Source organism: Dromaius novaehollandiae, chromosome 15 (assembly GCF_036370855.1).
Source record: "Dromaius novaehollandiae isolate bDroNov1 chromosome 15, bDroNov1.hap1, whole genome shotgun sequence".
Taxonomy (NCBI): Eukaryota; Metazoa; Chordata; class Aves; order Casuariiformes; family Dromaiidae; genus Dromaius; species Dromaius novaehollandiae.
Genome location: NC_088112.1, coordinates 23,115,159 through 23,140,131, shown reverse-complemented (window position 1 = coordinate 23,140,131; position 24,973 = coordinate 23,115,159). Strand labels below are relative to the sequence as shown.

The 24,973-nt window shown below is 56.9% G+C and overlaps 1 protein-coding gene across 4 annotated transcripts in view; it reads left to right on the top strand.

The window, feature by feature from the left end:
- PPP2R2B (protein phosphatase 2 regulatory subunit Bbeta) overlaps positions 1-24,973 on the top strand; it is a 97,372-nt gene that overhangs the window by 25,722 nt on the left and 46,677 nt on the right. Inside the window, exon 1 of one of the 4 annotated variants that reach the window (XM_064521204.1) lies at positions 15,685-15,845. The exons of the other annotated variants lie outside the window; for them this stretch is intronic. Coding sequence (XP_064377274.1) covers positions 15,776-15,845 — 70 coding nt within the window. The 5' untranslated portion in view covers positions 15,685-15,775. Of the gene's footprint in view, positions 1-15,684; positions 15,846-24,973 lie in introns of those variants that run through there. 4 annotated transcript variants of the gene reach the window in all.

Sequence of the window (24,973 nt, the reverse complement as noted above, 5' to 3'; positions counted from 1 at the left end):
AAGGCCGTGTTTAGACCGCAGGGTTGCACAGCTAGGACTGCTTTGGAGCAGGAGAGAGAAAAAGCAGCTGGCTGGGAAACCCTGTTCTTGACAGAGCGGATCCGTTGTCTCTTTTTGTGGCTTGCTTCAAAAGGAGTTATTTTAAGTGGGTTTGGGGGAGGACAGGATGAGCTGACCTCCCGATAAGGAAAGTCGGGGAAAAGGTGTCCGCTTGTTCTCCTCCTGTATTATACCGCTGACTATTCGATAGCAATCTAACAAATTCCATGCTGTACTTCAAATGATTTTCTAATGTTGATTATAAAAGAAAAACAGACTGCCATAAGCTGATCTTGCTATATTTGGGAAATTAATGCTTTATCAGCTTTTTAAAAGCCATATGGTGGATTTATTCACAATCAGCGGTTCAATTCAAATGCAAGTTCATGGCGTTTAGTAATAAATTTTCCAGTATGCAGCTCAGCACTCTGCTTTTTCTCCTTTTCCAGCGTGTGATTTGAGAGCGGTCAGCTGCTGCGGTTGCAGGCCACCTCTTGTGGTGGCAATGCATTTTCGGCAGTGTAATCTACCGCTTGCATTAGTGAGTCCTTACAAACGCCTGCATATTTCATCTTCAGCTTTTGTCACTACGCAGATTTATTTTTAGCATCGCTGGCGGCTTTTTTCCTTTCTGCACAGCGTACTAGCGATGTGGCTTCTTGGCTCAGTTTCCGCTGGAAATGGGGCTTGTCGGATCACGCGCTGTGCGTGAGGATGTGTCGCAGCGGCCATCGGACCTGCTCGCCGTGAAACCTTCCGGCCCCTGCTCCTGCTCCGTCGGATTTGGCCGAGAGCAGGAGGTCCGGGGATGCCAGCTCTGTGGAAACGCCGGAGGAGGGAGATGGTCCCAGGGCCCTCCGCGGGGAGAGGGTGGTCTCGGCCCTGAGGCGATGCGAGGGAGGGTGCTCAGCTCCTCTCGGCAGCACTCGCTGCTCACACGACTCAGCCTTCATCAGTTTACGCATTTAGGACCTGCTCCTGAATATCTGAGCTCAGCAGAATCCAGCCTGCTTTTCTCACTGGATTAACTGTGTTGGGGCTGATTTCAGCCACAGATCTTTCCCCTGTGCCTCTTCTAGCTACTCTGCCTACCTATGTAATGACAGCACTTAGCGCTAAATGGCTTCAAAAAGATCTTTAAAGCGTTAACTAGCTAATCTGCACAACATCTTTGTGAAGTAGCTATGCATTATTTAGGAAACTGGAGAAGCGAACTGAAAAGGGACTTCAAATGGGGCTTAGAACTGGGGTATTGGTGACCTTGGTCTAGACATGCTTCATACTTAAGTTCCGATCTGCTCCATCACCCTATTTTGTTTGCTCCTTTTGTTGCCTTAGCCTGGAGTGGAGTATTTTTCATGACAGGGTTATAAGGTGCTGTAAAACCCCAGGTTCCTAAAGCGTGAGTGAGGGACTTGCCAGTCCCAGTTCTCCGTGTCGCTGGTCAGAGGATGCAAGAAAGCCTGTAAGCCGGGCAGTGCGACTGCTGGGACTCTTCATGGGCTCAAAGGCTCCTCACGCTGTCTCCTGGCACACCGTCCGCCCCGAAACGCAGCGTGCTGCCGGGCCTTCCGCGGCGGCAACGGGGACTCGCCCGCGGTGCAGGGACACGCGTTTCTGCCTGAGGCACATCCATGATTTCCGAGACTGCGTATGCAAGAAAGGCAGATCAGCTCCACGTCCGGCCGTCGATACGCGTTGGCTGGCGCGCAGTCTCTGTGCCCGCCCCGCTGCGTTCGTCGCCCGGCACTGGCAGGCACTCCTCGGCGGCGAGCCGTGTCCCCTGCGCAGGGAACGCTGCAGCGGCAGAGCAGGGGCCCGAAGACCTGCCCGGGACGAGCTGCCGAGGAGCGCCTTGCTGTTGCGGGGAGCTGCAGCGGCTGCCGTGCCCCCCGGTCTGCCGTGCCCCCCGGTCTGCCGTGCCCCCCCGTCTGCCGTCTGCGCCTGCGGCTGGACGGGGCACGTGCGCGGGGCAGGAGGGGGGAGGCTGGGCATGGCCCCGCCGCGGAGCCCCTGTTCCCCGGGGGAGCCTGGCGCACGGCGAGTAACCAGACGCCTCTGCTTGCTCTCCCTTGGGCACGGTGCGAGCTGCTTTCTGGCAGCTGACATCCCAGCAAGTGCTGCACGTACGGAGGCTGGAGTCAGCATAAACCCGTGCTGCCGTATACCGCTTTCCCAAAGGAGAACATATCCGGCTGTTTGGATCATTTATTTAAAAACGTTTGGTAGTCAGCATATTACCAATCACAGACAAACCTCTGCTTTCCTCTAGAAATTGGTGGAAATGGTGGGAAAGCCACGGGAACAGTCAAGAAAAGGGTAGGAGAACAGTTCGCCACCACTTTGTTGCATTCGTCTGGCAGCGTTAGCACGATGCCAGGTTCAGATTTGTTGGGGCGTTTCCAGCTCCGCGCCTGCAGCAGCCCAGCCGAGATCGCAGCTGAGTCCTCGGAGCCTCGGTCGGAGTCCTGCCGAGCTGCGCACGCTTGGGCTGCCCTGCTGGCCTTTCCCAGGCATGGCTCTCGTCCCTTAAGCCACAACGACATGCAGCTCCAGCCTAAGTTTAGCGGGGAAATGAAGTATGTGCTGGACCATGCTGCAGTGATTAGTCTGCTGGAAACAAAACCATTTCCTCATCCGTGAGCCTGAGTTTAATCTTCAAATCGCACAGCTGGCTGGGAGCACAAGCTAGAGGGATCGTCTGGGCAGCTGCAGGAATTGCAGTAGATGTGACGTGGTCCGTTTTCAGGAAAGCGTTGCTGCCTGGTACAGGTATTACGCTGGATGTTGTTCCTGCTGTGAGTGTCTCCCCGTGAGAAACTTGATAGAACTCCACGAAATCACCACCCAGGAGCTGCTATAAAACAGCCACAAGGTGAAAACAATTTTGCCTCCCCTGTGCTGCACCGGAGCTGTTCCTCTGGAGGCAGGCAGCCTCTGCTGTTTGCCCCTCAGTGAAGGTGTGAGCACGTGTTTCGCATGTGCCCAAAGAGAAAAAATCGGCTTTCCAGGAGCGTGTGCGCTAAGCACCTGGGGTTCAGCTGGGGAGGGGCGGGGTGAGGCAAGCGCCGGGCTCCGCAGGCGTCCGGTGGAAGGTGCCGCGGACGAGGTAATTGCTGTTAATCAGTGTGCCGTTATTTTAAATGTTGAGAGACAATCTTGGGTTTCTGAGGAGTTTCTTGATTTTAAATAATTTCTTTTCCTCTTCTTTCGACCAGCTGCAAATTCTCTCTGGAGTTCTTCTAGCAATTAATGTAATCAGTCTATTTTCTTCTTCTTTCTCCTGCTTGGGGACACCATTGCCATGGTTACCGGGGTACCTGTTCTGTGGACTCTGTGCCGCGGTGATTTAGCTACCGAAACATCTTGGGGGTTTTTGTCTGTAAGTAGAAACCGGTCAATACCATGGTGTTGTTAAACTAGTGGCTGCCTAAGCAGTGTTTATACCGTAAGATTTGAGCTGCAGTTTATTTTTATTGAGAGCTATGAAAGCTGCAGTGGCTTTGGGCTGTCCCTGACCCTTGATACCGGCAGTGCACGGCAGCGCTGTGATCCGAGACGTGTCCGCTCCGAAGGAGGGCTGAGCGCGGCGTGCCGCAGCGGCAGGCGATGGGCTCCGGCGTCCTCGGCCCGGCGCTGTGTTTCGTGCCTCCCTGCCCAGGGGAGCCGCGACGCGCTGTGCGCGAGCCGATGCCGGGGCTTGGCGTAGCGTCTGCTAGGGCCGGACGCGATCCAGTCCGTTGAAGCAGGGTGAGTGGGACCGGGCGTTGCTGAGTCTTATTGAGTGAACGGTGTGTTTTGTAAGGATTTTTCTACCTTCTGTAGCATTCCCAAAGTGACTTGAAGTAGCACAACCCTTGCATGGCACTGCAAATGCCCCCCAAATCGCTCGTGCAGTGCAGTGAGCACGGGGTCCTCGGCCACCCTGGGACGGTGGTCTCGGACGTGCTGCGAACAGGAACCAAGCACTCTGCGGTGGAGCTGGAAATAGGACCCGACCTTCTTGATTTCTTGTCTTTATTGACCTTCTTATCTCCACGACAAATGGGGTGGATATTTTTTGTTTCTTTTTTTACAGAAAAAGAATTGGAATAAGTGCAAGCTAGAAGATACGACTTGGAGCACGTCCAGGTTCAGTGCTGAGCAGACTCTGGGGGTGCATGCGCTCTGTCCCTGCTCTGTCTGCTCTTCCCCGTGCCAAGCAACTTCTATTTAGGAAGCTGTGAATTGCCTTTTTCCCGTAGGTTCTTTCACAAAGCACCTGGAAATTCGCTTACTGTTAGCTCCCGTTCTGGTAATACCCTGAAATAATAATGCACACCTTAGAAGTGAATGGAGTTTTTACCCAAATAAATAAACACCTCCTCATCTTCCTAATCAAAGGCCTGGATTCTCCCCGAGTTTTGAATATCAAAGGTACCATGAAGTACTTGGCGGTGCTGTGTTATTTGATGAGCGCTTTGAAGCGTTCCTCGGCTGGTTATTAGAGTTTGCTTATTTCTCAGGCCTCTTATTAGATATAATGTTAACAAGCGCTGAAGGGAAAATGAGGTCCCGGGTGCTTTGGCGTGTTCTCAGCACGGAAGGTCGGCTACATAGCAATGAGCCAGAAAGCAGCACGCTCCAACAGAGGTTTCCTCGTTTCTCCTGTTGACTTCTGGGGCTGCTCGGGGGAAGGACGCGCCGTGCGTGGGTTCACGTGCGCAGGGGGACGCCGTGACTTTCTACCCCCCTGAGCCAGCAGAGGTGGGTGGCGGGGCCGTGGGTCCCTGTGGGTCCCTGGGGACGACGCTTGGGCAGGGGCCGTCAGTCAGCTCCAGCTGCAAGGTCCCAGGCGGCTGTAATCCCCTCTGCTTCCATGACTGCTTGTTTTTCTGTAGTATCGTGGCTGCACTTGACCTATTTTTTCGGTACGAGATCCCAGAGACAGCAGATGCTGGTTTCTCCTTCTCTTGAGGAGATTTGTAGAAATATTCCTCATCTCATAGATCAGCTGTGTAATATAAGCCCAGAGTAAAATTGCCAATGCTTGCCCGTAAAAACACCTTCGATACGCCTTCCTTCTGCACTCGAAATCTGCCCCTCGCTTGGGGACTAAGGACGTTGGCTGAGACTGTGAAATCAGGTGGACTTTGGCATTTCGATGGCGTTAGAAATCTGGCTTTAAACACAGGCGCTGTCTACGAAGGAAGGATTTTGCTTCTGCATGGCACGGATGTTACGGGTTTTATGCCTTGCACTAGACTAGATTAGATTACAGCCTGCTCTGAAACCAGGGCAGTTTTTGTTGTCTTCCCCTTGGCAGACTGTCGCGCAGAGGTTCCCGGAAAGGCTCCCGCTATAAGCAGCGCTGCTGGGGCTGGACGGGGACGAGTGGGCGGCGCTGAGCAGGGCTTGCGTTAGAGCCCGGGAGAGGGTGGGGTGTGCTCCGTCGGGTGCAAAGGGGCGTTTTTCATGGCGTTTTCGGGGGGTCAGGGGACGTGCTGGCCTGCGGGATGGTGTCTCGGTCGCAGGCAGAGCTCACCTTGCAGCTGTGCTGTGTTCACCGCTCCTTCTCCCAGCCGCGCGCAGACGCATGTGCGCAGACACGTGTGCCCACCCCGCCAGTGCGAGCCCACGCTGGCGTTACTCCTCTTCAGTCTGGTTTCTTAGTAACGTGCCTGAAGTGGAAATTTCACAACAAAACAAAGTGGCCGTTAACAGATTCAAAAGCAGGGGCTGATAAGAGGCTTCCCTCTTATTTTTGCCGTGATTCCGCCTTTAAATTCCGCATTTCTCCCCGGAATTGAAAGAGCAAGCGATTCGGAAGCAGATGGCAACTAAAACACCGCCTAAGCTATGAAGAATCATCATCAAGGGGCATTTTTGACCTGCTTCCTTGTAGTAAAAAGGTGTTATTCCATTGAAAAAGTCTGATTGCCTTGACTGTTTAATTTGACAGCAGCTTAGACTTCTTTACATCCGAACTGCTAGCCAGAAGTCTTGGGCAACAGAATAACTGGAGAAGAAAACAAACAATTCAGTTGTAAAAACAGGATACCCCCCTGGCCAGGCTGCCCTAAAAGTCTTATCTTTTCCCTTTTGTGCTGACTTTGTAGCTTTCCAAGGGTAGCCGTCCTGGAGAGGAAAGGCGTCGCGGGTCGTCACTGCTTGACATGGCTCTCCGCGCTGTCTGCTCTTAAAGCCGTAACGTTCACGCTGATGGAATTTCACCTCTGTAAGACTGTAAGACTCTTTTCCTGGTCAGAAATGGCAAGGTGGAGTAGGAAGGCTGAAGGCGATGAAGTGCGGGAAGTGCTGGGACAGGCTTTGGGGAGAGGGAGACCTGCGGTGCTGGTGTTTCCTTCGTGTTGGTTTTGGGGAGGAGCTGGGCCCGTGCTTGCGTCTCGGGACGTCCCTCTGCAGCAATACTGGTCCGGCTCACTGAGTCGCTAACGCGTGTGAGCTCAGTTGATCATGTAAAACACACTACCCAAACGCATTGTTTAGATTAGCACAATTACTTGTTTTAAGTGCGTGATCACGGTAAGCGTGCGTGTGAGCTGGGGCACAATTTCACGTTTTGCCTGAAGAACGGAGGGTTGGATGTTTTGATGCCTCAGGACCAGACTGAATGTCCAGGCAAAATACGGATGTTTTGATGATAAATGTTCGTGCTGATGAATCGATTACTCTCCATGCAAGAATGTTTTCTGCTTTAAATGTGCACAAAACATTCAAAAACATGACAAGAATAAAATCAATTTTGTTTAATAAATTGAATTAAACTAACTGGATTTCCACAAGGACAAGGGCAATTGGATTTAGTGTTATTTTGCAGGTTGTTCCAGTGTCATCTTGGTGAGGATAGTAGTCCGTTTTAGGAAAAAAGAAATTGAAGGACAACAAAATGCTAATGCTCTCATCATCGCGTTTCGGTGTAGACCCTATATAGCTAATGTCATACTGACCTCACTGCTCGTGTTATTGCTATATGCAATGCAGAAGGGTTTGAGAGTGGCAGATACGTGTGTGAGCACATGCGTACGCGCGTTCACGTGAGCCTACGCGGTGGGTAGGTTGTCGTTTGATTCATGGTTTAGTTTGGGCATTAGATTTCCTTCCCTGAGGCGTTTTATAATCTGTTTAACAGAACACAGTCATTTGTCTTGTTTGCTGACTGCTTAACAGATGGATTTGTGGTGTTGATAATTACTCTATGAACGTTAATAAGACGTGATATCTTTTATTAATTAAATTTTCCAGGTTTGTTTTTCCAAATGACATGAGGTAGGTTATATATAAATATTAGTGATACACGAATGCTAGTTTTACAATATTAGCGTTTTGAGAAGTCGTGTAAACTTTTAGGCTCTGCAAGGTGTTGTGTTTTTTTTTTTTTTTTGGCCTAAGATATTCTTCATAGTTACTCTCTAGTAGCACAGCTTGTTTTTATGCTTTGCTAGAGGTTGGTGGTCTTGGTGGTGGTGGTGTTGAGGACATAAACTTGGCCAATGTCCTGAACGCTTTGTGAGTTTGTCATGGCCACGTGATGTTCTCCCGTCTCGTTTGTAGTCTTACGTTTACATCCCGTCTCTCATTCTGGAGCATTCCAGGAGTGGAAACCAGGTGTAAACGGGTGCGAAGCCCAGGCACCACGCGGAGAAACCGCAGAGCACCGGGGGCTTCATGTCCGCCGGCGAGACCTCGGTCGCGCGTGAACCTCACGCCAGGACTCTGCAGGGATGGATTTCACTGTGCATTGTGCAAAAATGGTCCCTTCGATTACCGGCACGCCTGGCTCCGTACTGAATGATATACAGTATACGGGAACAGCAGTCAGACTAAACGTCACCCTTCCCCAACTGGTATTTTTGTTGGGAGCACCTGCAAGTCCTGGGGAGGAAGAGCCGCAGAGCCAGAAGTGGGTCGGGCAGGAGCAGGTGACCCCGGATCTGAGCGCTGAATTTCTGCCATTCGGGGGGGAAGAATGAAATCAAAATAACGTGCAGATGAACAGCAGAGCCTAACTACTACAGCAGAGCAGAACTACCGTGCCAACCTGGATTTTCCGTAGGAGCACTCGAAGGTTAAATTTTCTGGCTCTGTTATTTGCCATTCCCTATTTGTGACTCGGAGTCATGGGAAGAAGCATGGGAAGAAACGGCCTGGGAAGATGCCGTTTGAATTTGGGACTACATGCACTTAAGAAATGTTGAGCAGGAAGAGCAAAGCATTTCTTGATCTTCCATTAATGCTTAGGCCTTTTGGGCATATGCACAATTAAAGCTAAAAGGTTCTCTTCTTAAAGGGTTCAGTTTTATAGGAGATGATGATGATATGCAAAGGTTGGCGTGAGGCGACGTGCACGTCGTGTGGCTTCACCCCGTGAACGTACAGTGTTAGTACAGCTGCTTCCCCATCGAGTGCGTGCCGTCGCGGCCCTTCACTCACCGGTACCTGGCAGGAAGCGCACGTGCCTGCCGAACGCCGCGGCTCTGCGTTCTCTGGCACCTCGGTCGTTCCCGCAGACCGTGACGGCCGGGCTGTGGCACAGAGGCGGATGAATCAGGATACGTTGTGATGGGTTGCTGTGACGTTTCCAAACCAAAGTAGTCTCGTGCTTAAAATACGTACGACAATAAGCAAAGCGTGAGGGAGGCGGGGCCGGCTTTCCGGCGCTGGACTCTGAATTTTCAACCTTACTGCATTTGTTTATACATTGCCAACAGCCTTCGCATCTCGGTGTGCTGGCGGCTGTGGGAAGAAGTGCCGTCAGCAGACAGGAGCACGGTGCGTGTTTGCTGTTCTCTTGGAAAGTGTCACTGAAAGTTTGCAGAGCCCTCTGAATTTTGAAATAATTAAGAAGTAGGTAACTACTTGAAGACTACTACAGCAAGCTGTCTGGGTTGTCCAGCTTTCCGCCCTGCAGCCAATTGGTTTATTTTGCCCTATCCTTTTTCTGACGCTCATTACACCGAAACCAGCAGCTGTGCTAAGCCGTCCACCGCCTGGATTTTTACACAGCCGAAACTGCCCGCAGACCCGAGCGCTCAGATCAGAGCTCCTGGACTGGGTAAGGACGATACCAAAGGTGGCAATAGCGCGTGTGGGGCACAGCTAGACTGCAACGCGAAGAGCAGATTTAAACCTCTCTCAGAGCTCGGGGCTGGCTCTGGCCGCGCACCGGCTTGGCACGCGGCTCGTCCCGCTCGCTTCGGTGAAGGTGCTCCTCACCGGTCCCACGCGTAAATACAGGGTCGCTCTGTTCTATCGCTGCTGTAACGTTCACAGTCTTCTGAATGGAGCTCAAATAAAAGTGGTGTGTGATCCTGCGTAACTACGCAGCTGCTGTTTGCTTTGTCCGTGAGGGCAGTCCTGGAGAATGCCCCGTTCTCCTCGGTGTTCTCGTGAAGTGGATCCGGAGGGAGCTATTAGACATCAACGTGTGCTCGGTACCTGCAAGAGGTTTTTTCCTGGCAACTCAGTTTGCTGCAGAATGCGAAGGTTTGTGAGTTAAAACGTATATTATTGGGAAAACTGCACTGCAAGTAAGAAAGCTCCGTGATTTATAATACGGAATATATTCGTAATACATGCCATTGTGGTGACTCTTAATGGTATTCAGTAACACATTTTAATAAAGATGGCAAAGCTGGATCCAAGCATTCTCCCCACGTTCCCTGCTAGCTGATATTTGAGGACAAGCAGAATATTTTTTTGAAGTAATAGTCTAGTGCTAAGTTTTGCAATGTGGTAGAATTTCCTCTGCTCTCATGTTATAAGATGCAGGCATCTCCAGTTTAATTTATACCAGTATTTCCTTACTTTTTGATGTAGGCCATGGCCAAATTAAATGAAAGCAGTGCAGTGCTTGTGGTTTACGATCCACAGTTCAAAACTACATGGATGTTTTGGTGTCTCATCTTAGCATACATGCTTTCAAATAAAAGCCAGCTTTGAAAGGCCGCATGAAATCTTGCATATCCAATGCTGACTTAACGGAATATATGCTAAACGGCCATTTTAAGAAGTGGTATCTCTTGCCAGGATATACTGGGAGACATCCCAGTGCTCTGTGTAAATACGCTGTGTGGCAAACTTAACTTTTTCTGCTCCTAAGCTGGTCCCAGTTTCTCCTTTTGTTCCTTCTTCTGATGTCCCAGCTGATGGCTAAGCAGTTTTGAGACTATCGGTCGTTCGAGAGCTTTCGGGTTTCTCTGTTACCGAGGTGTGTGAGTGTCACCTCTGCTCCCGGGAATTGCTTTCCCCTTTGGTTTGAAGACTGAAGTTTCTTAAGCAGGAGAGCCGTGAATGACAAATAAGAAACGCTCCTGTGCCGCCGGTTTGCATGCAAATACGCACCAGCAGCAGCCGGTTTCCAATACTGCTGTGAAAAACCAAGCCCATATATAACGGGTTTTGTGAGCAGCGGATGAAAAGCGGTACGCACGTGGCTGACACGTGCAACCACTCGGAAGGTAAGTAGATGATCTGGAGTATAATTTTACAGTATTTGTTCTGCTCAAATGCACATGCAAATTCACATGTTCTCCCCCTATGTTATGACCTAATCTAATATAATACATTTGGGGAATTTCGTCACTCTGTGATATAGTGGAATTAACACGGTGATTTTCTTCACCAAGTGAAAATAAATCAGCAGGGAAAACCGAGAAATAAAATGTTGCCTTTATAACCTTACTGGTTATCTGCTGGACGGTGTTCCGGTGTCGTCCTGCCGCCTCTTCATCCCTTGGATCGCGGTCCCCGGCAGCGGGCCGTGCGCGCTGTGGGGCAGGAGCCGGGGTCTGTGCGCTGCAGCGTGCCGCGCGCGCCGGCTCTGCGCTCTCTGTGGGGTGCTCCTGGTCCCCAGGAGACCTGCCGCGTTTGTGTCTCACAGTGGTTTCCAGGCCTGGACACCAAACCTACCTAAATCAGGTTTTGACACCCCACTGTCATGTGCTGGTGGAGTTTATTAGCAAAATAAAATAAAATAACAAAAACAGAAGACGGTGCTTGTAGTACCCCTCAGAATAACTGTTTTCAAGCAAAAACTTACTCCTTAGCATAAGCTATGCTCAATTAGCTCTACTACAGTGACGCTATAACATGTGGCCTTAATCTTTGCAAACAGCAAATCCTATTTACCATATAAGCATTTAAGCTAATTACGTCTCTGATGTAAGGAACATGTGACAGTTCCCGCTGTATCCTTTAAAGGATGTGGGAGGACTGGTCCTCACGATGCGTTCCCCATCTCTTTCCTTTGTGTTGGGTGTCGGGTGTGTTCTGCAGCGTGTTTGGTGGTGAGGACACAGAGCACTGCTGGGTGATGTCCCTGCGGTGGAGGAGGAGACGGTGCACGACGCGGGTTCCTGCAAGCGCGTTCCTCGCGTTGCAGCGTCACGGTGGCGGTGGCGGTTGCGTTGTGAGGAATGGTTTGATAAGAAAAAGAAAGTTTGACTTTAGAAAAGGTCGAAATTACGCTCCTGTGTTGGTGACGTAAGTAGGAGCGATATTCTCAGACGAGAAGGCTGTAGGAAGGTTTAGACGGCTTCTGCAGAGCTGCAGAAGTGCCGGGAGGTGGAAGGCCTCATTCTCCCTGGGGACGCGCTCCCTGCCCGCAGCCGCGGTCGGTGCCTGGGGTGACGGAGCCGATAGCGGCATCGTGGCCCTGGGGCCGGTTCCCTGGTACGGAGGGATGGAGGCAGGCAGCAACGGGACCACGCGCTGCCTCCGGTTGCCTGGTGTAACCCAAGACCGGTGGAAGTGCCGGGGCGGATACCCCGCTAAGGCAGGGTGCTGGACCCACCTCCGAAGTGCCCTGGTAGAGGAGCGGAGCCCTGCCTCCCTCACAAGGGACTTGCTTCTTCACCAAGCTTTGGCTAAGAACAGCAGCGGGGAAGCACGGGCTGGCGGTAGGGCACCGGCCGGGGCTGTCCCGAAGAGTAAACGGGGCAAAGGAGGCTGTTGTCAGACCTTGGCGTAAGATGCCCCGTAGTGGAAGAGTGAGGAGGAGGAAAGGCCTGCCAAAACGCCGCAGGACCTGGTCGGTCTAATTGAAAACAGGAGAGAAATCACTCTGAGAGCAGGTATTCCCCGAGCCGGGGCAGTGTGCGTGACTGGCTGGTTATTTGTGCAACGTTGCTCGTGTACAGCGTGTACCGGCAGCGGAAATAACACGGAGCAGGGCGAGAGCAAAGTGGGTCAGTTTGTCACACGACCTTTGGAGGCAGAAGTCGTTGCCTGCTTTGCATTCAGTGAGCCCGTTCTTTTCTTTCCTGCCCCGAAGTCCTGACCCTGGTGCCCCCGGTCCTGGGAGGAGATCCCGGAGCTGCAGCGGGCACGGAGCAGCCCTGGTGCCCCCGGTCCTGGGAGGAGATCCCGGAGCTGCAGCGGGCGCGGAGCAGCCCTGGTGCCCCCGGTCCTGGGAGGAGATCCCGGAGCTGCAGCGGGCGCAGAGCAGCCCTGGTGCCCCCGGTCCTGGGAGGAGATCCCGGAGCTGCAGCGGGCGCAGAGCAGCCCTGGTGCCCCCGGTCCTGGGAGGAGATCCCGGAGCTGCAGCGGGCGCGGAGCAGCCCTGGTGCCCCCGGTCCTGGGAGGAGATCCCGGAGCTCCCCTGCCTGGCAGGGACGGAGCCGGCGAGGGGTGGTGTGGTCCGTCGCGCGCAAGGGCCCATCAGAGGCCACGAAACCCGTGGTGGTCACTGCCGCGACTGTCACCGCTGGTGCAGTTCAGACGGAGAGTGAAGTTCGCACAAACCCAGTTATGGCAGAACAAATCCCCGAGCAGACGGAGCCGCGTGGAGCGGTGGGAGAGGAGCCAGGTCGCGTGACGTCCCGTTCGTCGGCCGCGAGCGCCCAGGCGGCACCTCGAGCCGTGACCCCCGCGGTGGCCCTGCGGCTTTTTCAGGGAACAGGAGCTGCTTTGGTTAAATGCAGATAATTAAAATGCAGAAAGGGCTATCAGGAGGGTATTAAGTGGAAATATTATGTATGTGGCATGAGCAAAATTAATCAATAGCAATAATTCTTGCAAGTTTAGAAGAAATTTCCTTATCTCATAATACATTTAACAGTTTAAAAAATGAAGCTAGCATTCTAACCCAGACCTGTAATTAGGAAAATGGATTTAGTGCTCATGGATACGAAGGTAGAAATAAATTAGCCGAAGGAAGTTTTTTATGCAAGTTTTGTGCTGAGACTCAAATCAGAGGTTTGATTCAATTATCATTAATACCCTGCTTTGGTCCCCCAGAAACCGGTGCAGAGGCTCTTAGGCCTGTCTAATTGGAGCAGAAGCCAGCGGAGTGGAAAGTGCTCTGGCTCCTCAGGATATGTCAAAGTACATAACGTGGCAGACGCCTGGGGTTTGGAGAACAGCGACAGCTACAAGCTGACCTTTGGTGAATTTAATCTGCAAATGGATTCCTGCTTAGGACAGCTAATGCTTTTAGTTACTGTGAAGGCTTGTTCCTGGGTTTTAAAAAGCTGAGAATAAATGGATTTCTGAAGCAGCTCCTATGCAAAATGCATGACAAACAGGTGGCTGGGGGAGGTGTCTAGGTGATGGGGTGCACTGAGAAACTTTGCAGGACTTACGGATACATCGTTATAATTCGCGGAAAATGGGGAGAATAATTTTTCTGGTTAATAAAGGAGAGAGGTGTTGGCGCTCGTTAAAGTGGAAATACCCCGAAGACAGAAGCCTGCTGGAGAGAAGGGGAGGGAGCGGGTTGGTTTGTGCTTGTGTCATAGACAATATTCATAAGCTTTCCAGGGACTTCTGATGGCTGGGCTCTGCCTTTCGACCGAAGCTTGCCGTTTCCAACCCGGGTATTAGAAATCTGTCTGTCTTCTTCTGTTTCGGGTTGGGGTTGTCTAGGGTGGGTTGCCCCGTCCCCGGGGCAGAGCGCGGTCCCTGCACAGGCGCACGCTTGCAGGCCAGCGCGCGTGGCAGAAGCGGTCGGATTCCCGGCACGCCCTTCTCTTCTGCGAGCTCTTTTCCTCGGGGCTTTGGCTGCGGGAGGTGCCTGTGGCCCCCCCTTCCTGGCGCGGGGGTCTGTCGGCCTGCCCAAGGTGGGGCCGGTCCCCGTGGCCGCGCAGCAGCGCGAGGGGTGACCCGCGGCACCGGGGTGGCTTAACACGCGGTGCTGCTGCCACGGCTCCTCCCAGCCCCGAGGAGAGTCTGCGTGAAACCGCGGCCGGGTCTCGGGCCTGTCGCGGCGAGGCGGGTCCGCACGAAGCTGTGGCCGCGTCCTCGGAGGCGCAGCGCTGCACCGCCTGCGTCACCCGCCGCGTGACGGCGCGGCACAAGTGCTCCCGCGGAAGCAGGCGGCCGAGAGCCGGGGAGCTCACCCTGCTCGGCAGGTCAGGGCGCGCGGCGGTGCCCGAGGAGCCCGTGCAGCCTCTGCAGGACAACGCGGGCTATAGAGTCTTGCACCTTGCCAATGAGATTTTAATTACGATGCGGTAGTTAGGGGAGGAAACGGAGCTGCAGCGCACCGCCGTATCTTGCAATGGCATCCCGCGTCTTTGTCCGTGCTCTCTGCATCCGTGGCATCCCCGCCGACCCCGGTAGTAACGTTGCTCCCTCCTGATGCGGCCCGGAGCGGCCACGACAGCTCCTCTGCCGTAGGGCTGGGCTCGGCAGGGAGAGGCAGGCACCGAGCACGGCTTTTGCTGCGGCGGAGCCCTGGCCCTGCCGCCGCAGAGGGCCCTCGCCGAGCTGCCGCGTGGCCCTGCCTACACAACACCACGCTGTGGCCCTGCAGTCCCAAACCATTGAGTATCCCTGGCTCAGCCGTGGCCCTCTGCATTCTCCTGCCCCCGGACACCTGTTCTTTCTGTTTTTTTTGTGCCAGCACTCTTTTTCTGCACACATGGGCAGTATCCCCCCCCAAATGGCCTGCCACCAGACCCCCGCTGGCTGTATTTTTGTGTTTGGGCTGTGCAGGTGGAGGAGCAGCATCCCCCAGGGCGGGAGCAACCCTGGGCAGGAGCATCCCTGGGTCACCAGGACCATGTCCCAGGACAGGCGCATCTCCTGGGAGCAGGAGTGTCTCTGGGGTAATAGCATCCCTGGGGGCAAGAATGTCCCCTGGGGCAGGAGCATCCCTTGGGCAGGAGCATCCCCGGGGCAGGAGCATCCCTGGGGCAGGAGCATCCCCGGGGCAGGAGCATCCCCGGGGCAGGAGCATCCCTGAGGGCAGGAGCGTCCCCGGGGCAGGAGCATCCCTGGGGCAGGAGCATCCCTCGGGCAGCAGCATCCCCGGGGCAGGAGCGTCCCTGAGGGCAGCAGCATCCCCGGGGCAGCAGCATCCCCGGGGCAGGAGCGTCCCCGGGGCAGGAGCATCCCCGGGGCAGGAGCGTCCCTGAGGGCAGGAGCATCCCTTGGGCAGGAGCGTCCCCGGGGCAGCAGCATCCCCGGGGCAGGAGCGTCCCCGGGGCCGGAGGGTCCCCGGGGGCCGGCGCCGCGCCGCGCTCCGCCCGCCCGGACGCGCCCTGCCCCGACGGGGCGGGCGGAGCTGGGACGCGCCCCGCAGCGCGGCGACGCCGCTCCGCTCCTCGCCGCTCCGCTCCGCTCCGCTCCGCGCCGTATGGGAGGAGCCAGCGGGCTCCGCCGCCCCCGCGCCCCCCCCGCCCGCCCGCCCCCGCCGCATTTCGCGGCCGGGCCGCCGCGGAGCAGGGCGCGGGGGGGAGGATGGATCCGCGGCTGCGGCTGCTGACGCCCCGCGCCCGCCAGCCCGCCGTCAATGGAGGAGGACGTTGAGACCCGCAAGATCAACAGCAGCTTCCTGCGAGACCACAGCTATGCGACCGAGGGTGAGTGGCCGCGGCAGCAGCAGGTGGGGCCCCCCCGGCCCCGCGGCCCCCGCTCCCGGCTGCAGCCGGGAGCGGGGGCCGCGGGGCCGGGGGGGCCCCACCTGCTGCTGCCCGGTGCCCGAGGGCTTCGAGCCGCCGGGACCGGCCGCGAAGGCGAGGGAGGGCAGCGGCGGGGCTGCCGGGCCGCTCGGTGACTCAGCTCCGGCGCGTTTCCAGCGCCGCCCGCTCGGGCAGCCGATCCCTTCGGATGCGGCTTTGCGGAGGGCTGACATCTTGGATGCGCCCCCGTTGCGGCCAGCCGCCTCCCTGGGTGGATGCTGAAACAGCTGACGCTAAAATCGGCCTTGTTGCTCCCGCCGTTGGGCATGAGTCAAAGGTTCTGGGATTTGCAGCGCCGGTGCGGACGTGCTGCGTCGCGGAGCAGCCCCGGCCCCTCCGCCTGCTCCTGCCCGGGGACCCCCGCAGCCCCCGCGGTCCCTGGGGCCGGAGCAGGGGGGGCCGGGGCCGCGTCCTCCGCCGGGCGTGCGGCAGCTCTGCCCGCCGCTCCGCCTGGCCCTTCCCCGGCGAGCCCCCGCGGTGGCTCAGCTCGGGTTTATCCCGCATCCCGGGGAGCCGCGGGGCCGGGAGCGGGGCTGGCGCTCGGAGCCTGACATTACAGTGTGTACTGCTAGGAAATCCGATAAACGCTAGTGTGATTGCTGTTACGGAGATTACAGTCGTCTCAGGGCTGTTTTTCCTACGATCCCTTGCATGGAGAAATATGTATCCCAGCCTGGGTGTTGCGGGGTGAATTGCCGCCGAAGCTGGCGGAGACGCACCATGTCACGGCCCGGCTGCGCCCGGGTCTGGCCGCCGGTGCCCTGGACGCGGCTCTGGCGTCGGGGCGGAGGGCTGGCGTGCGGCGCGGTGCCCGTGACGCTGCACGCCGCACCGAGCGGGGGGCGTGGGGGCCGGGAAGGGAGCTGCCGCTGCTGTCGCTCCTGGCCGCTGCAAAGCTGCGCGTTCACATCGCTTCTGTCACCGCCTTCTCGGCGCTTCGGGGGGAAATGCAGCTGCTCTAAAGCAAAAGACCAAGCGCCCCGGCCCCCCAGGCAATACCCGTTCTCCCGGTAGCACCGACACTTTGCAGGAGAAGCAGCATGCGCAGCAGAGAGCCCGCACGGGCCCCCTTGCTGCTTCACGCTCCTAAGGCCCTGGAGAGGGGGAACACCAGACACAGAGCTCGGGACTGCTGTGACTCCAGCACACTGTCAAAGGAGAGCTTATCTAGTGGAAAAATCTGCTTAATACGGTGGCAAAAAGCTTTGGGTGCCTGGCGGACCCTGACCAAGAGCCCGTGCAGGCTGGTGTCGCAGGTGTAGCTCAGCGCTTGCACAGCAGCCGGGGCGAGGCCGCGGTGTCCGTGTCCCGTGTCCGCCCCGGGGACGCCCTTCCCGAGCTGCCGCGCTGCGTCCGCCCGTTGTGTCCGCGCGCGGTCGGGGCCAGGCTGCCGGCGCGGCGGCGGGGGGACGTGGGTGTGAGCCACGGCTGGGGGACGGCGTGGCCGGGGGGTGCGAGCTGCCCCGCTCCGGCTCACCTGGCTCCTGCGCTCTGCGGCAGGACGGGTTTGCCACCCCTGGGCTATAAAAGGCAGCCGACAGCTAAAGCCTGGGATGTGGCTGCGCGGTTGTGACCTGCCGAGAGCCGGCTTCCCTGGTGGGGAAGGGCGAGGGGCTGCGCGAGCCGGCCCTGATCTCCGCTGGGGATAGGAGCAGGTACGGAGACGCTGCGGTCTGCAGTTCCGGGCAGCAGGTTCAGTCCCGTAGTCTGCAGTGCGTTTCCCCACGTTGTACGTTGGCGTTTCGTGGACGGGGCTGGTACATGGTGCTAGACAGCCACGATGGGTCCTCTCCATGGGAGCGAAACGGGCAGGAGCGTTTGCAGAGCAGGAAAGCTGCAGGCAGCGTGACCCCACGCCTGTCGCCCAGCCGCAGAGGCGTGTGGGAGCCTTCGGAGGCCGGGTGGCACGTAGGAGCTTCTCTTGCACCTCGTGCTGCTCAGGACTTTGACTCTCCCTGTGGCTGTTCTGCTGGAGGACGCTGAACGCGCTTTGGGATGGCAGAGCTTGGTAATGAGGTGCAGGGGAAAAAAATCAGGGGAGATAATTCGGTTCTGTTTTTTCTCCTCGTGGAAACAGCGTATGCCTAAAAAGATCTGCTTGGTAAGCTGTCTTCTGTTAAAAATCCCTCCAAAGCCTGTTCCGAGGATGAAAACTTGCTTTTGAAATGGAGGTGTCCTGCCTGTCTCAACTGAGGAAATAAGTGGGGTTACGCAATCTGGTTCGGTGAAGTGTTGTTGCTCCTTAAATAGGTCTGGTATTTTTATGCAAATGCAGGGTGCGGATGGCGTTTCAGACGCATGCACTTGAATGCCTGGTTCTTGTGTGGCACCCGGCGCTACTGCTAATGAGGGAAATACACTGATGGTGTTAATTCAGCTCCCGTTGCCAGGCAGTATTAAGTTGCTGGGATATAGCGAGCATCGCGAGTGAGCTGGGCTGCAACGTTCACCGTAGGTGCAAGGAACCGGCTGCAAATGTCCCAGACTCTGTGGGTGAGGCTGTCCGACTGCCCAGGACCTCATAGCACTTTCACAGAAGAGGAAGTCTCGCATGAAAACTGTTCAAAAATACATGCTTGGTTTGTTCTGCTGCGTGAATCCATTTTCACTCCCAATTCTGGTGAGATCCTAAGGGAAAGTAGGACAAATTAAGACCTTTGAACATAAACAAACTCTTTGAGCAGCTTCTACTTTTAGACATGTTTGCTGGAGATTTTGGAGGCTGCTTCCCCCCTCCTCTCCAATTTGGACCATTTCCAGTAGCTTGACCCAAAACACCACTCTCCCGAAGTCCTCAAATTGCAGATGCCACTTTTTTTTTGTAGCTTTGCTGTTACGGAGCAGGAGGTTTCTCGTCTCCAGCCCTGTCCTGACGCTTCCACCACGCCGCAGGATGTTGGCTCGGGGTCCGTGTGTGGGGCTTGGCCCAGCAGTGGCAGTCGCTACATTTGGGTGATCTTTTTAAGTGGATAAATATTCCTTCCCGCTAGTTTTGTACAACACACGGGAGAATTTTAGGACACCTGAGAGGTGCCCTCACCGTCCCAGCCATCGGTTAACCTGCTCCCGTGCTGCAGACCCCCAACGTGCCGCAGGAGAAGCCGCTGTGCGTGGTGTGCCGTTGGACTGCAAACAGCATAAATACTGCAGAGCTGGGAAATGCAGGTGTTAATGCTGCCGTGGTGCTCCTAGTTTTCGGCAAGGCGCTCTGAGACCGAGCCTTGGCTTCGCTTGTGGCTGATCTGGGAGTCCAGCGGTTGGCAGCGGAGGTGACGATGATGACGGCAGGCTGCCCGGCCCTGTGCTGGGGTGCTGGGTGGGGACCTTCCTCCGGCCGCAGGGACCCGTCCGGGCGGCCACGGGACCCGTTCCCCGGGGGTGAAGGGCCGGTCCCCCGGCACCAGCGCAGGTTGTTCCCCTGGATCTCTTCTTCCCGGGCGCTGGCTGATGCCCCGGGGAGTATTTAATTGCTCCGAGGAGTGTTTCCTAAACTGGCTAGATTTTACTGCTAGGAAACCTGTCGTTAAGCCTTCCTTCCTTTTCCTACTTAGTCCTGTCGAGGTGTGCATCTCGGCAGCACCTTTGCGCGTCGGGAGCTGTCGGAGGCACGAGCAGCTCCACGGCGTTGCGGACGGCACATTCAGGCTCTTCCACTTTTGTTTTGGGCAGAGAACCGATCCATGCGATTAAAACGTGACGGCTTTGGTCGCCGTGTGCTCGGGTAACGGGAGGCGTGCGCGGCGCGAGGACCCTTTGGGCGGCCAGCCCCGGGGCGTGCAGCACCGTGCGCTGGCAGCCGGCCCGGCTCTCTGCCCAGGGCGCTGGGTGCGTTTGGGCCCTGGCAGGACTGTAGAAATGATTCCCCTGCTTGCTGGGGCCGGGTTTCACTGCGCGAGAAGCCTGAAAGCTTTCTCACTTGCAGTGTCAATTTGCTAAGAGCTTTCTGTGGCTGCGGCAGCAACTTTTTATTTTTTTTTAATCTCTCTGTAGTCCCCTCCTTAAAAGCGTGAAGTAAATCGTCTCCCCTCCCCGTCCTGGGTTCGGGATGAGAGCTGTGAGTTATTTCTGTTGCAGTGAGTGATGTGAATTACTGCTGGAGGATGATCTGGATTGGGATTTAATTAATCCGGGAACCTCCTTGAAGTTGTTGTTTCAACACACAAGTACTTTGATTACAAAACACAACCCCTTCCTTTACGCTTTTCATGTATGTACATATAATACATTCAGACCTTCCCTCCTCTCCCCCAGCCTCTGCTCCAGCTGGGCCAGAAGCACCCGTGGACGCGTCTCCTCCTGCCTAATCCCGGGTCAGGCGGGGAGAGCGGTGTAACCGCCGTTCGTGGTGCACTGCGTCAAAGCCGACGTGGGGATGCTGTAATCCGTGGATTAACGAGAGAATGGACGTGCCGGGGGACTGTGTAATCCAGGGATTATGGGGGTGGCTGGGAGCAGGTGATGAAGCGACTGGGACCCGCTGCGGCTGCACCACGAGGTCCTGGTCGCTGTGACCGTGTCTGCTGGGCTCACGGCCCCGGTGCAGGGGACGGAGCCGGGCGCCTCGGCCCTGCGCGAGCCGACGCTGGGAGATGCTCCCTCTGATGCCGGGGAAACCTGCGCACACCAGCAGCAAACTGGAGTGCTCTGGCCTGAAAACCAGTGTTCCCCAGTCCGTGTTGCTGTGAAGGGTCCGTCTCCGCCGGCTGCCGACCGCTCCAGGGCCAGACCCGGCACCAGGGCTCTCGTGGCGCCCGGCGGGTGCTGGCGCCGGGGAGGCTGGTCCTGAGCTTTCCAGATGGATCGCGAGGACTTGGCGAAGTGGCGGTGGAGGCCCCAGGGATAACGCTCAGATTTCCTGGTCCCCATCCCCTCCCGTCCCTGCCTGCTCGTAGGGACTGTTCGTGCTGCACCCCTTCGCCCCTCGTCTCTGAAGCGCTCGCCCCTCAGCCCCGCTCCTGCTGGGATGTCTGCTCTCTGTAGATCGCCGGTGTCTCATCGGAGGGCTTACCGGGCGTTTCGGGTGATCTCTGCGGGTCACAGTGACCTTGCCGCCCCTGTGCCGTCGCCGTGAGGAGGCCGGCAGCTAATGCACAGCGTCCTGCACCACCCGCCGCACGTCGGGTCCCCTGGGGCCTCCAGGGCCTGGAGCGCTCGGGGGGGGAAACGTCGGGGCATCCAGCAAAGCCGCCGTCGTGTAAAGGGGAGCAGAGCCGGGGATCTCGCTGCCTCAGGACACTCAACCCCTGTAAACTCGTGGCATCTACAAGAAGAGGCTGCACAAGGTCAGGAAGGCTGTTAGATAGGCTAAATGTGTAGAGACCGCATCTGGCTCAGGCAGGCCCCGCGTTGCCCACGGAGGGTGGGAGGGCATCACTGGAAATACGCGTGTGATTGCCGTCTCCGTGTGCATCTCTTACTGCCTGCTGGAGAGGGGATACCGGGCTACCTGCACTTTTGATCTGATCCCGTATGGCCTTGCTCGTGTGCTGATATTCGTATGTTCGCTTGCGTGAGCGAGAGGATCTGCAGAGGGTCTGTCAAACCGCTGCCACCTCCTCCGCAGGAGAGCTGGGGAGCTCCTGTTGCAGGAGGGATGACGGGTGGGGGTCCCTGGCCGATGTCCCGGCAGACCAGGCAGTCACCAGCTACCCCGGCCGCGTACCCGCCCCTCCCGGCGCTTGCTGGAGGTCAGCCGTGAGCACAGACATCCATGCAGGGATCGGCCCCGGGTGCGCGGGGCGGGGAGGTGGCACCGCGGAGCAGCGCGCGGCTCGGCGGAGGCTTCTGTTGACGTGGCAGGATGCTGATGAGGCAGGTTAAAGACAGCGGCTGCCTCCTCCCCGCTCCTCCCGGTCTGGGTTGCAGGGCCGAGGCCGGGAGCTGGAGCGCTCACGCCGGCGTGCTGAGCAGGCACAAAACCCCAGCTGCGCTCGGAGCCCGGCTGGGGCTGGGGCGCTGCTGGGCGCGGGGCCGCTCCCCGGTGCCCCGGAGCTCAGCGCCCGCCGCGCTGCCGCGGGTCGAGACCGTAACACCTGGCGGTTCCCGGTCTCGGCACCTCCGCGTAGGCCTGCCGGGACGCCCGGGCACCCCGCTGCCCTCGGGGCACTCCGAGGTTGTCTGAGCTCCCCGTCCCGCGGCACCGAGCTGCGGCAGTGCCCGGGTGCCGGCGCGGCCCGAGGCTCCTCTGCACACCCCGGGCGACGCTCGGCAGCCCGCGAGGAGGAATCGCCGCTGTCGGCCCGCGGGGACGGCTCTGCCCGCCGCGGAGCCGGGTTTCGCTCCGAGCGGGATCCAGGCCCTCAGCGCCGCTCCGGGTGGGACGTGGCCGGTGGCTTTGGCCCGTGCGGGTCCGGGCGCGTGGTCCACGCCGGGCGGCCCAGGGGCTCGTGCTGACCTCGCGGGGCGCAGGGGAGACCGGTGTCTCGCAGCACCGTGGCCAACAGCAGAATGGAGTTGTCCTCCTTGCCTCCGACCTCTACATTTACTTGGATTTCCCAAACACCCCGGTGATCATAGTTCTCTTGAGGAGAAGGGCGCATGCCATTGAGCGGGTCTGACCTCTGACTCCCTACCAGGGCCCCAGAGGTGGAAGGACGCGGCACGTTTTTAGCGTGTTGTCAGAAAAGCCTCGCAGAGCTGGAGTCAATGCCGCCCTCCCCCTAAAGACCTAATGGAGCCATCAGAGTCGACGTCTCCATTCAGAGCGGCCGTTGGGCGCCGGTGTTACTTCCCTCCGGGCGCGTCGTGAGCCTGGTTTCTTGAGGGGAAGCATCCGCAGCGTCTCCGATTGAAGGTTGTGCTCGCGCGTCGCGGCTGCGGTCGTGCAGCCACAGGCGGGTGGAGAACGGTGCTGCTCTTCTGCGTGCGGCTTCCCCGGCCTTTGGACAGCTCTGGAAGCGGAGCCACGACTTAGCAGGGCCGCTTTCCGCGCGGAAGGGACCGAAGGGAGGCCACGGGGGCTGGTGTCCTCCGTGACATCCCTGTGTCGTCCTTGGCCAGGTTTGAATCGCATCAGCAATCTGTGGGAGTGGGATGATTTTTCGCTTCCCCCTAGAAAATCCTATGGCGGGCGGCTCCTGCCCCGAGGGCTGCGACACCTTCTCCCGGAGCCAGCGGAGCAGCGCGGCCCCGCCGCGGCCAGGCGTCGGGAGCGGCCTCCAAATGCCGCGGCCTGGCTGGGAAACTCTCCGGTTTTAAGATACCTTTTGGGCTCTTGCTCTGCTCTCAGGTTTTCCTTGACTTTGTTTAGTCTTTCGCTGCTTGAGCCTCCCACGACAGGAGCGAGCCGAGGGTCGTTCCCGGACAGCTGGCATGTCCAGAAAGATCTGCCTCTTGCAACGTTTTATTTGTTTGCATCGCACAGAACTGTGCAGCCTTTTCGTTCCCTTTAAAAACTGTTCCTGCCCTTGCGCCTGTGCAGCGCGTCAGCTGTTCAGTAATGCACCACGGATCCGTCCCTCCTAATACCCTGCTAAAGCAGGTCCTTGGGATGGAAAGGTAACCGAAATAGAAACCAGAAGCCAAAATAGACGACTGATCTCTCATTTTGATCTTTCCGTGCTGCATTTCAGCTGATTCCCTAGTGCAGTCATAAAACACGACCATTATCTCAGCTCCCTGAGTATGCAAACAAATTGCTGTGATTTTCCTACCCTTGGATCAGTCCCTACCCATATTCTCTGAGTAACAATAAAATGTTAATGGCGATAAAGACTGCTATCTCCCTCATGTCTATTTTGTCATTGGAATAACAACTTTAAATGTTAAGAGTGCTGAGATTTATAGATGCCAAGCCTGCTCAGCAGAAAATAAATCATGCTCCATAGTGTACGTTGCCATTTATTGTTGCTATATTCTCTGAAGCCGTAGTGGGTGTTAACCCTGTGATAACATCCTCAAATGGGGGGTTTAAATAACTTCATAGTTTAATGTAACAGTTCTGTTGGCTGCCTCCGATCTGCAGCTCATTTCAGTGCAGGGCTGTCGAGGTGGGCACTGTCCGAAATAGTGACGACAGCTCCCCAAGGAATCTGGAAACGGGAGGCACTGGACCCTGAACAGCCGCTGTTCTACCTGCAGCTGCAGTGAGCGTAGCCGCACGTCTGCGACTCCCTAAATACGACCTTTTCCAGGGTTTGGCGGACTTTCACTTTTGAAGGCCTTGGGTTTTTTTAAGATTTCTCTTGGTGTCTCATACTTGATATAAGAAACCTCAGTGATGCATACACTGATGGCAAGATAAACGTCTTCCAGCTGTTATTTAGTGAGTGACCTGAGCGGAGTGGTTCTGCAGTCCCACCTCCGGGGACACCGCCCGGCCTCGTCCCGCTGGGGTGGGGACCTCGTCCCGCTGGGGTGGGGACCTCACCCGAATCCCTCCCGTTTCCCAGCACCGAAGCAGCTGTGGTAGCGAGCGGCGATGGGCAGCGTCGCCGAGCACCACGGGTCGCGTCGCTCGCAGGCGCAATAGTGCGTTGCCCCGAGCGCGGAGGGGAGCGAGGCCGGGGCGTGGGGCAGCCCTCGCCCCCCGCTCGGTCTCCGCGAGCCGTGAGGAGTCGGCGCGCTCCGAGCCTGGGCTGATGGGAGCCAGATGCCAGCGAGCGCCTGGGGGAGGCCATGACTTGCTCAGCACCTGGCTGCGACCCGCTGAACCTGCTCAGACAGCAGTGAGGAGCATTAGGTGCTGGTGCGCTGGTGCTCGTGGTGCAGCTCCTGCAAAAACCTGCTCGCAGCACGTCTCTGACTGGTGTTTCAAAGACGTGGCAGCCAGAAAATGCCTCCAGAGCTGAGACATGCACGAAACTGTCTGTTTAAAAAAAAGAAAGAAAAAAAAAGCTTGATCCCCTGGTACCCCTGTTTTGTTGCTGCCTGATGAGACAACCTCGAAGTCAGGTGCTCGGTTTGACCCCGAGGGCAGGACGGGAAGATCGGTGATGGTTTTCTCGCCGTGCGCCTGGCTCCAGGTGGGGCACAGTCTCGTTGGAAAGGTCCAAATGGTCATGACGGGGCTGTTCTGGGAGCCCCAGCAC